This window comes from Bemisia tabaci, chromosome 2 (genome assembly GCF_918797505.1).
Source record: "Bemisia tabaci chromosome 2, PGI_BMITA_v3".
Lineage (NCBI taxonomy): Eukaryota > Metazoa > Arthropoda > Insecta > Hemiptera > Aleyrodidae > Bemisia > Bemisia tabaci.
This window is the reverse complement of record NC_092794.1, coordinates 4,183,077-4,195,151: the sequence shown is the minus strand read 5'-3', so window position 1 is coordinate 4,195,151 and position 12,075 is coordinate 4,183,077. Positions and strand designations below refer to the sequence as shown.

The 12,075-nt window shown below is 40.8% G+C and overlaps 1 protein-coding gene across 3 annotated transcripts in view; it reads left to right on the top strand.

Moving 5' to 3' along the window:
• The window catches only part of KrT95D (phosphofurin acidic cluster sorting protein KrT95D), a 94,276-nt gene that overhangs the window by 50,245 nt on the left and 31,956 nt on the right, over positions 1 to 12,075 (top strand). For 2 of the 3 annotated variants that reach the window (XM_019048462.2, XM_019048460.2), the window contains exon 2: positions 9,927 to 10,026. In XM_019048462.2, coding sequence (XP_018904007.1) covers positions 9,927 to 10,026 — 100 coding nt within the window. The remainder of the gene's footprint in view (positions 1 to 9,926; positions 10,027 to 12,075) is intronic. The other variant, XM_019048461.2, reaches the window with a different exon arrangement.

Below are 12,075 nucleotides of genomic sequence, written 5' to 3'. Positions count from 1 at the left end.
TTTCAAGCTGTCGTGAATTCCCTGATTTTCCAGGTTCTCCAGACAGCTGGCAGCCCCTGAAACCCCCATTAATGGAAAAAAACCGTCAACACCTCAAGATCTTAGCACAAAATTATATATAAATTAAAAAAGAGTTGGCTTGAGCGATAAAAAGATATTGTGGGGATGACGAGTTTGGCCGTAACTTTGACGGAACGATTTGAAGGTGAGAAAAAAAAGCAAGTGCATGGCCGAGCTGTCCGTGTCGGTTCCGTGGCCCAGTTTCTTTGACCCGGTCTGAAGCCGTTCAATTTATGGGGGGCCTTGAGCGGAGGGTGCCCCTGCGACCCTGCGTGCTCCGACCCCATCCAGCACCACATTCGATCCCCCTATCCTCCCTTTGTACAGTCGTAAAGGGTACAAGGCGCTATTAATTTTCCTTCTCAAGTCTCGGCGCGGCCCGCTTAATACTATCAATTTAACCGGGCGACAGGGACAGGGCAGCCAGGATCGCGCTGTAATTACTCGGGCAATTTCCTTCGACGTAAGATGTGAGCCCCCACCCACGGCCACCTCTATGATCCGCCCATTAGTTTTCTTCAACAACGTAAGAGTCTTGCTCGTGGGTAGGTGGCGGATTCAAGTTCGAGGCGCACTTCAAGCACCCCACTCCCTCTCCCCCGCACCCCCACAGCTCAAGGTCACTTCTCTCCAGACCAATTCAAGCTCTCCTACTAAGTCCACCACCAACTCGAGAGCTCGCCATAAAAGCTTACTGCCATGCTCTTTTGTAAGCGTCCGCGGTTGAGCACACATTTTCAGCTTAATCCACGACGCCAAAGGGGTTGTTTTGACGAAGAAAGGGCTTTTTGACACTCGACTTCATTTAAGGGCTCTCAATAAAGCTTCCAATGATTTTCAGGGTTGCCACAGTCAGGGAATACCGGGAATGTCAGGGAATTTTAAAAAGTCAGGGAAAACCGGGAAATGCCAGGGAAAATGACAAAAATGACGATAATGTCAGGGAAAATTTGTTAAATCACCTTCGACTCCTTTCTAGAATGGTTTTCAGATTTTGAACAAGAAATTTTGCCTGAAAACTATTTTTAATTATGCCTTCTTAACCATCCGTCACATCTCCAATGGACAGGGAATTTCACCAAAATGTGTCAGGGAAATCAGGAAAATGTCAGGGAATTTCATTTTCTAAATTCTGTGGCAACCCTGGATTTTCCACTCGTAGCCTTATGCCAGAAAGCTTGCACCGACAGCTTGCCACGGTTCGGAACTTGTGTTGGGGGATCACAATGGAGCTCTTGCATGCGTTAGGGATTTGCGATTCAAGTACCGATTCCTGTGTAAAATTTGGCGAGAAACACGATGGTGCCACTTGTTTTCTCTGAAATCAACTCCAAAGCTCTAAAAAGCTCTCGAAGTTGAGGCTGTAATGGAGGCAGGGAATATCCCACGCCACCCTCAGAACCCACCTCTATACCAGGACAAAACTTTCTATGCAAAGATGGAGAGCAAATACATTGACGTGTTCCCACTTTATTTCTGGACTCCCCAACTTAAAATACGGCAACCCTGTTGATGTACTTGCTCCCTATCTTTGTATAAAGAGTTAGACTAGATATAGAGGTGAACTCGCGGGGTAGTGTGAGATATCCTTTCCATTGCGGCCTCAACTCTAAGGGTTTTTTTTTGAGCTCTGGAGTTGATTTCAGAGAAAACAAGTGGCACCATCGTGTTTCCCGCGAAATTTGACGCAGGAATCGGTACTTGAATCGCAAATTCCTGACACATGCAAGAGCTTTTTGCTGGTCACTGGTCATGAAAATCAGCACAATCGCGGTAATTTAAATTTTTTTCTGACTTCTCTTAAAGAATTTACGACTTTTTCCCGTAACTCCTAACTTCCCTAGAGATAATACTGATTTTATTTGCATAAGTTTCCTTTTTTCTCTAAATTTCTCTAGCATTTCAGTTGAGCTTGATGTCCAGAGATTAGCTACTTTCGCTGTAATCTTCGTGCCTCAAATTACCGTCGCAGCAAAATGTTAAGTAACTTTAACTCTAGCCTCCTTTGTTGAAAGAAACTTAGATAGTGACATTGAAGTATAAGCTTCAAAAATTAGAATATAGCCTCTCTCGCGCCCATAGCTGAATACTTGAACACGGGAACAAGAAGTCAAGTTCGCCTTCAATTCAATGGATGCAATTTGAGTGGCTCAGGAGTTGAAATAGTTGTAGCATGCATTTTGGTTTGGCGTGATGCTCGAAGAGCGAGCGACTTTAATCGTAATATTTGCGTTTTTGATGACCATCGCTTGTAAGGAATTGGAAGTTTCATTTTGCATCCTTGCGCGCGCACTAATAAATGCGGCCTAAGTACCGATCATCATAGAGAAAATACAGAAGGTGGCGGCAAGGCAGTCATCTTGAAGATTGGCCGTGACGTAGAAAAGCACACGGAATGGCGCTCTGCTTAAAAAAAAAAAAAAAAAAAAAAAAAAAAAAAAAAAAAAATACTTTTCATGGGTCTCAGGACATTTTGTCAACGATTTTTTGTCCGCGCACCTTTTTTGTCCAGCAGTTTATGCCCACACGTAAAGTAAGCAACAGTGACTTGGTCCAAGCGTTATATTTTATAGTCGGTATGTAAAATTATATTGACAATATGGAAATGAGAAATTGAGAGAGAAGGAGGTGTTGTTATGGTTGCTCATTTTCTAAATGAAATGTTATTACTTTCTCCTTTTGAATCATCTTTTTAAATTGTCATTGGTGAATATTTGGTTTTATTTCTATCCTTAAAATATTGAATGTACAATTTATCTTATACATGTATAGGTACTTTTTTTTATTTTTTTTATTTTTACTTTACGAAATTATTACTTAATTTTGAAAAAGTTTATATTTTTAAAATGTGACAAATATTTGTAAAACCTTTTCCAAGCGACATTAATCTCAATGAGCCGCAGTTGTGCGGACAGAAACTGCAAAAATGAATGAAAGAGGGAAAAAAACCAAGAAGCAAGCATTCTTTAGTTTTAACCCATTTGTACATCGATCTTTTAGAATCAAATACGTCAAATTTTGTGCGTTTCGTTGCGCGTACAACTCACTGCAGTGCAATAAAAGCACAAAATGTAAAAAAAAAAAAAAAAAAAAAAAAAAAAAAAAATTAAAGTGCTTTGGAAGTCATGAAATTTGACACGGAACCACCAATATTTAAAAAACACACATTATATTATAATTCTCCTTTGATAAATTGATACATATTTTTCCTCATCAATTTAAATGAGAATAATCAATGTAGAGTGTGCTAACATTTCAAAATCATGAGTTAAAAAACGCTGACTATGCGAGTATAAATATTAAAGCCTAACAGAGCGGAGCGGCGTGCCGCCAGCGCGAGAGCTGGCGCCTACAAACTGGCGCCTACAAACCTAAGTGGATACTTCGCGCACTGCACAATGCTTGAAGTATCCACTTAGGTTTGTAGGCGCCAATGCGCGTTTTGCGCTGGCCGCTCACCCGCCGTGCGGCGGCGCCTAAAGCAACTATTTCACAACAGAGGTGTTGCACAGTATTATACGAAATTGAACGTATTAAGAATGACAGGCATCCTTTAAAGGTACAAAATGTTTCCTCGCAAAATAAATCAAGATACTTATCGTACACAGGAAAAATCTAAGAGCCTTTAGCTGAGGCAAATATAGATGTTCATCCGGTTCAGGTATAACAAGGTGGGGATTTCTTGAAAGATAATTAAGTCCTGTTACACCAAAGAGGTGTAGAGAGTTTTAGTGAATTTTGTCTCATGGAATTGACACTCCTCCATTTTTACCAAAACTCTCAACTATATATTATTCTCCGTTGGACCAAACAGACACAACAAAAAAACAAGCAAACCCTCATTCTTCCAAGACATTGTATATTTTCATCCAAAAACGTCGTGAGCAATTGTCGTTTTTATTTACATGTGGGCCAATTGAGTTTGGGTCTCAACTGGCACATGTACCAAAACTCTCGTGCCGAAAAAACGCTTGGACGTAAATTACTGGAAAAAAAATCGTTGACGAAATGTCCCATAACCCTTTTCATGATGGAACCTGTATAAAGACCTACATCACCACTGAATCTAACATTGAAAGTCATGTAATTGAACATAAATCACCACGACTCTCCAATTTCTGATTTTTTGACGCACAGAACGTAATTTAACATGGTTATACCTTCAAAGCGGGACGAGTCGAGATAAAAGTTGTTATCATATGAAATGTATATAGTTTTAACTCACGAATTATTTTCAGTTTCAATCGGTCATTGATTGAAAAACATATTGAACATAAAAAGTCAATAGTTACGAGTTTTTAGAGCCAAAATAAGTCGGAACCTCACAACCTTTCCCGCTTTTTAAATTTCAAAGAGGTCTCGGTTTTCCCGCGATACTATTAACCAATCAGAAGGACGGCTTCATTTTCAGCTGTGACGTAGAAAAGTACATTTCTCCGCTTACCACCACCTTCTGTATTTTCTCTATGACCGATCATAGATTCCAACTCGGAAGGAGACGCACGCTCTTTGGGGGGGGGGGGGGGGGGGGGGGGCGGCCCGGTCGTCCCACAAACCCAGAATACCCTCACCGATCGGATCGGGCCCGGGGTACCTATTCTGGAGTCGGGACAGGCACGTGCGGGCTGTGGGCCTCGTCCGACCTTCCATTGTAGGAAGTCGGCAGTGAGTCGAGTGCAGCATCTGAATCTGAACTAAGCGCGGCCTTGGGCTTTGGTCATCCGTCAAGTGCCCAAGTGCATCCCATCGCGCCCCGCACACCGGATCCAGTCGATAGGAGTGCTCGGACCATATTGGGAAACTTTAAACGCTTGTAACTCGTCATACAAAACCTTGAGTCAAAAGTGGTTCATTTGTTTTCCGTGAAATCGCCTCTAGGAGCACCCCTTAAAATTTCATATTTGCGAAAATAACCATCAAATTTACAGTTTTTAGTCAACGATTTTTATGTTCGAGTCTCCAATGGATGGATCCACTGTGTCGCGTCTCCGCTTCCAACTCAAAACGGTAACAAAGGCCCTTGCTAGGAGCGAGAACGTGTGTGGAACCACTCATCACTCGTCCAGCGACACGTTCCAAATGTCAGTCGACGACGAGGGAAGAAGCAACGTAGACAGGTATAGCGATTTCTTCGAATGAATCGATTCGGTGATTTTCGGTAAAAAGTTATCGCATCTATTCTATTCTATTCTATTTCGATTTTCATATCGGATGAAGAAAATCGATTTCGGAAAGATCGGTATTTTTCGAAATCGATTTTGGAATATTTAATGACCCATGTTCGGCGCCAAAAACACACTTTAACGAAAACTGAGCTTGAAATGAAACTCACGTCCCGCAGAATCTAAGACTTGTGTGACAAATAAACGTAGGAATATTTTTTTTTTTTTTTTACGTAATTCAATTTCGGCTCGAAAAATCGATTCCGAGTTTAAATCGACCTCTAAAAATCGATCCAATTGAATCGATTTCTGCCGCAAAAATTCGATTGAAAGTTGCCATCCCTCCAAGGGTTGGGAATTTTTTCGAAAATATCGCTTAATCGAATCGACTCGATTTTCTTCGCGAACCAATTTATTAATTTGAATTGTGACAAAAAATCTATCTTCCAAAAATCGACTTTTTCAAATTGGAAATCAGGACGGCGTTTCCAGTTGGAAACTAGGACGACATACTCATTTGTAGGCGACGGGATGAACGTCAACGAATTTAAGCAATCTGATACATGTTTCTTACCAGAATTTCACGTAGAACACGATTCGCACACGAAAATTACTGAAACCAACTCCTAACGAGATATTAACGTTTTTATTTCACATGTTACGAGGAATTTGAACTGCCCGCTCACAGAAACTCAAAGCTCTACGTGAGTCAAATCGCGCACTACAACGGTTTCAGCAAGCTTCTCAATCGAGCAATGTTCATTTCCCACCATGTGTTGTTCAAACTATAAGAAATTTGCTATAGCTGAGCCAAAGCGTCAAGATTGAGGTTGCCAGATTTTTATATCGCAGAGACTGTCATGATAACGTTTAGCGCGCGATGTGAATCACGTAGAGCATTGAGTTTTCATGAGCGGGTGGTTTGAATTCACGCATCAAGAATCATTAAATATCTTCGTAAGGAGTTGATTTCGGTAATTTTTCGTTGTGCGCATCGTGTTTTACGTGAAATTTTGGTTGAGAAACATGTATCAGAATGCTGAAATTCACCTGTCCAGCGACACGTTCCAAATGTCAGTCGACGACGAGGGAAGAAGCAACGTAGATAGGGATAGCGATTTCTTCGAATGAATCGATTTCGGTGATTTTCGGTAAAAAATCTATTCGCATCTATTCTATTCTATTCTATTTCGATTTTCATATCGGATGAAGAAAATCGATTTCGGAAAGATCGGTATTTTTCGAAATCAATTTTGGAATATTTAATGACCCAAGTTCGGCGCCAAAAACAACTTTAACGAAAACTGAGCTTGAAATGAAACTCACGTCCCGCAGAATCTAAGACTTGTGTGACAAATAAACGTAGGAAATTAATTTTTTTTTTTTTTTTTTTTACGTAATTCAATTTCGGCTCGAAAAATCGATTCCGAGTTTAAATCGACCTCTAAAAATCGATCCAATTGAATCGATTTCTGCCGCAAAAATTCGATTGAAAGTTGCCATCCCTCCAAGGGTTGGGAATTTTTTCGAAAATATCGCTTAATCGAATCGACTCGATTTTCTTCGCGAACCCAATTTTATTAATTTGAATTGTGACAAAAAAATCTATCTTCCAAAAAATCGACTTTTTTCAAATTGGAAATTAGGACGGCGTTTCCAGTTGGAAACTAGGACGACATACTCATTGCCATGACAAGAGGAAATCGAGTAGCGTCTTTTTTCCTCTCGACGACGACTGATTCTTCTCCCTGTGTTCGAATTGGACTGCATTTTGCAATTTGGACCTATAAAGTCCGGCCCGGTTTAAAAACAACGTATGTGCCATTAGTTTCCCTATGCACATAAGTGTTTTTTCAGATGAGCTAGAATTTATAGGTCCAAATTGCAAAATGCAGTCCAATTATAGACACGTCACTGTTATGCGTGAGTTGAAAAATCTAGCACTTGGAAATCGAAATGGACCGCTATGGACTACTGCGTATTTCTAACCATAGGCAAATTACGACTCGAAGCTAGTTGTGCTGTGTGAATCGGTGCACAGCGGCACCCACGGAGATGGACATCCACAGAGTGTAGGATTCTTTCAAGGTGATCTATTCGTACATAGAGGGAAAATTACAAAATTCAACGTGAGTTAGTCATTGCTGACGCATACTATACTCCAGTTCCGACAACTGAAGCAAAGTAAACGTAGACCACAATTGGAGTTTCTGCGCTCGAACAAAGATTGTAGCTCCACCAGATGCTACAGAAAACGCCACGTTCTGATAAAGTTCGTATTACGTGTGAAGTTTCGGAATTCGTAAATAACAAAATCGAATTCGGTGAATATGAAGTATTAGATACTCTTAATTAACGAGACAGCAATTTTCCAACGTACAGGCCCACTTACATATATGCAGCGAGGAAACGCTGTTTATTGTGACGACGGAAATGTCAACTTACGATGACTCAGGGAACAGCCAAATAGCAAACACTCCACAGTCTATTCATAGTGGAAGTGACACGAAAGCCTCTCCCAGGCCTATTTTTCATTTTGGAGCCATTTGATAGAAATCACTGAACTGCAGGAACAACCTGGGAACTTCTATCAGAGTCGCAAGCTTCGTAAAATTACGAATTTCTCTGACCTTTCCCTAACTTCAGGCACCATGACAGTGGATCAGTGACACAATTTGCTCAAGGGACTTTTTAAAGTACGAAGTGACCGGGAAATGACAGGGAATTCTACAAAGTGACGGAAAACCGGGAACATTCTGGGAAAATGACGAAAATGTCAGGAAAAATTTGTTAAATCACCTTTATGTGCTTTCTAGAATAGGCTTTAGGATTCAAACAACAAATTTTGCCTGAAAAATAATTTCAATCGTGTCTTCTTAACCGTCCGTCATATCTTCACTCGTCTGGGAATTTCACCAAAATGTGTCAGAAAAATCAGGGAAATGTCAGGGAATCTCATTTCCCAAACTCTATGGCCACCCTGCGGTCTATTATTATGTCAAAGTGGTGCTACGGTTCTTAACGAAATCAAACAACTCGGTGTAAGCAGAAACTGCCTGGGGAAGGTATTTCCTCGGATAATGAACCCGATTTTCCCAGAGCTATGAAATATTTTATGGAACTCTTTGAGTATCGGCTAGCGCGCGTGCCCGTTTGATTATGACTAATTGAATGTACGGTCGAGAACTGTCCTGTTATGACCCAGGTGTTAATCATTCGTACCGAATCGATGCCTGTCACGGAACTTGGTTCACGGTTGAAATTACAGTCATCATTGTAATTTCAGTGAACGCTTATCGGCTTGTCAATAGCTGTGCACTTGCTTTAATTGACACAGGCTTCACTCGACGCCTGGTCAAGCTCTCATTCATCGAAAGCCTGCATTTGCGCACTCTTAGAAATCCGGAGTGATTCTCACTCTTTAAGCCACCCTTCCCCCCGACCTCCCCCGAACCACTTTCCGTAAGCTCACGTAGACTCCTAAATATTCAAGAATGAAGAAAGCACAACTTTAACAGGGTGTCTAGCATCAGGATTTTACCAATTTTCCCGATTCTGTCAGGATTTGGGGGAAAATCGGTCGTAAAATCAGGATTTGTGAAGTCGGTCGTCCGATCGGATTTTTTTATCGAGCTATTTTTGTGCAGTTCATTCGCCCTCCGCAAAAAATTAGGATTTGATCGGGATTTGGAAAAATTATGAAATCAGGATTTAGCAGTCAAAAATCAGGAAAAATCAGGATTTCATTAAGATATTCCAAAATGAAAAAAATAGACACCTTCTTCAATATTTTTGGTTAAGGGATGTAATTTTTTATGATATAAACAGTTTTTACATCTGAAACATGGAAGCCGAGTTTCACAATCGACATGTCTGAGGACTAGTGTCACAAGCGTCGAGTTTGACATTGATGAGGAGTGTTAAGGCGGTTTTTTTTGCCTAGGTTCGTCATTTTCCTCGTGAAAGAACGAAACCAAATTTGAAATTGCTAAATTTCCCCTCGCAAATTGCATCGTTACCGGGGGATTTTAAGCATTCCCGACTGAAAATTGCCTTATTTTTTCCTCTGATCTCAGGAGAAGATAAGACAAATTTTGAAATATTCCACAAGCACAATCTTGTGAAAAATTGTATTTGTTTGAGTCAATTTTGCAACCAAGAAGTGAAGTTAGGTTCTTTCGTCCGGGAACGACGCACAGTGGATCGAGGCAATACCTAGGGAAGGTCGGACAAAATTTGGAAACTTTAAACGCTTATAACTCCGTTTATACAAAACTTTGAGGTTGTAAAAGTGGTACCATTGGTTTTCTCTTGAAATTTTCTTCAAGATGCACCCCTTATAGTCTAAAATGTGACGATATAACCGTAAAAATGTGCAGTTTTTGTCAAAATTTCCATGTTCGACCTCTTTAATTGACCCGATCCACCGTACGACGGGTCATGTTCATTTTCAAAGATTGAGCAGCAAACCCAAATATTATATAAGTGCCAATAATTGACATTATTTCTCACAATTTTGTTATCAAATTATTATTTTGAAACGTATTTCTGGCCCATCTGCCAAAGTTCAAGCCAAAGTAGAATTTCTAGCCGTGGCAAATCAGTTTTTTGTTACCTGTGAAATGAAAATTCTGGTGTGAGTGATATCCTTCCCGGAAGCAGGTCGAAATGCCGATTCTAATAATTATTTTTCCTCTGTTACAGGCTGTGTTCGTTCACGCTTTCTCGACTGGTGGTGCTCAAGTCTCTGGGGGCCGAGCTGACTTCCATCACTATCGCGGTCAAGATGCAGGTAAAGCTCCCGGTAATAAAACGAAACATTTTTCTCGGCTGATCTTTGACTCTGCTTTTCGCATCGGTTCCGTGATCATGCGCCTGCTCCTAGTTAGCGTCCTCGATTTTCTACGTAGGATCCCTCGTTTTTGTTCCTTTTCATCGTCTTGTAGATGCCGCCTTGTCGTGCCTCATGACCAGAATTCCTCTTGTATTTTCCAGATATCATGTAGTATTTCACATTTCTCATTTTTATAACTTTTTGAGTGTTAATTATTTTTTCCAACTAGAATATAATCATGGTGTCTAGAACGGAAAAACCGGGATTCATCAGGGAGTGAAAATTTACATGGAAATATCGGGGAATCTGTTCTAGGAACCGGGAATCTCCTCTTCTACCGCTTACGGATCATTTCGTTTTTCAATTTGGCGGTCTAATCTGACCGAGCGCTGCGCTACGAATTGACTTTTTGTATGACACACTTGAAGCTTCAAAGCATCAAAAGAATGGAGAAGCTTTCATTGACCGGATAATATAAACATCAAGAACGCTATCGGAATTAAACATTTGAATGTGCGCCAGAGAAATGGCTGAAAGATGAATTGAAATCGATGTTCATATTATACAGAACTCTGGAGAATCATATTCTTTTCCCCCAGAAAATCCCGGGGAAGTGGTAGAAAACTTTGGTTTCTCATCAGGGAATGAACTCCTGAAAATCAGGGAATGAGCCTGGTCAAAAATTCTAGACACCATGAATAAAATGCATGACGCCCCTAAAGATATAGGTCTTTGAGATCGTGTAAGAAATCAGGGGTGCAGAAACTTCCAAGGTTCCCCCATTTCAAGTTTTCGTAGAATTTTGCCAGACACGTATAGCGCGGTCGACAGTTTTGTTCCCTCAAAACAGCGCGCTTGAATATGTTAATTCCCACCTTGCAAAAAAAAAAAGAAAAAAAAAAAAAAAAAAATTCACAGGGTTCCCCCATTTTTTTCATCCTCACCTATGTGTTTCCAGGATCGAATAGCGCTAATTGAAATTATCGATTCTCATAACTAAGTTTTTTCCTCAGCGAGAATTCTCTTTTTTTGCCATTGATGTGCCTTATTTTTGCAGTCCGAATTTGCACGTGTAGGTTGGAACGTGTTTAGAATGCATATTGCATGTAACAGTTTGTTTTTGTTTTGTTTCGGTCTGTTGCGTGTCGTGTATGCGTTTTATAAATTTTGCTGTCGAATATTATGCATGGTTGCAGTGTGTAAATCAAAGTATCACAAAAGATGACACAAAAAAATTTGGGATAAAAACTGCAAACACATATAAAAGTTACCGTACGTTTCGGGGCGAAAAACTAACCCCTTCCTCAGCGGCTAAAAACAAACATATTAAGCTAAAAACCTAAAAAATCTAAAAAAAAAAAAATTCTAATCCAAAAAAAGTAATTACTTTTTAATCCAGGGTAATCTGCATCGATCAAATGAATGATCCAGTAAAAAGTACCGTAGAAGTAGGTACCAATTTTTTGCCAGACACTTTCCACGTTCGGCCTGTAAGAAACATTAATATCTTGGTCGGGAGTTAATTTTAATTTTTATTAAATCACGTTAACCTATACCTACGTTTCGAAGAGGTAGCGTTTTTCAGAATGCTTAAATTTGTACCCTATCTTCCGCGCCTGAATCTGACTGCATCCGAAATGCCCGATGATAGTGGCATGTCGCGAGATGGACTCAGATGTAAAAGCGAAGTGAAAATTTCACTTTCAGAGCTCTGGTCCACGTCGCGCGTCGCGTTGCCTCGATTTAGCGCGCTTTCGGCCAAGACGGAAACCGCAAGAGGCGGGCGCGGGCCTGCGTGGAAATGGGCCGAGGATAGATAGTTTACGAGACCCGGGATTTCCTGGTGCCCCCCCCCCCCCCCCCCCCCTCGAATCAGTCGGAAATCAGCATCAGAGCCGGCTCCGAAAACGCAATCCAGGTCCTCGACCCGCAAGCCCAACAACCGACAGCCAAGCACCTGTGCTAAGCAACAACGCCGTATATATATTTCAACGTTGCCGAATGGGTCAGTCCCTTGTT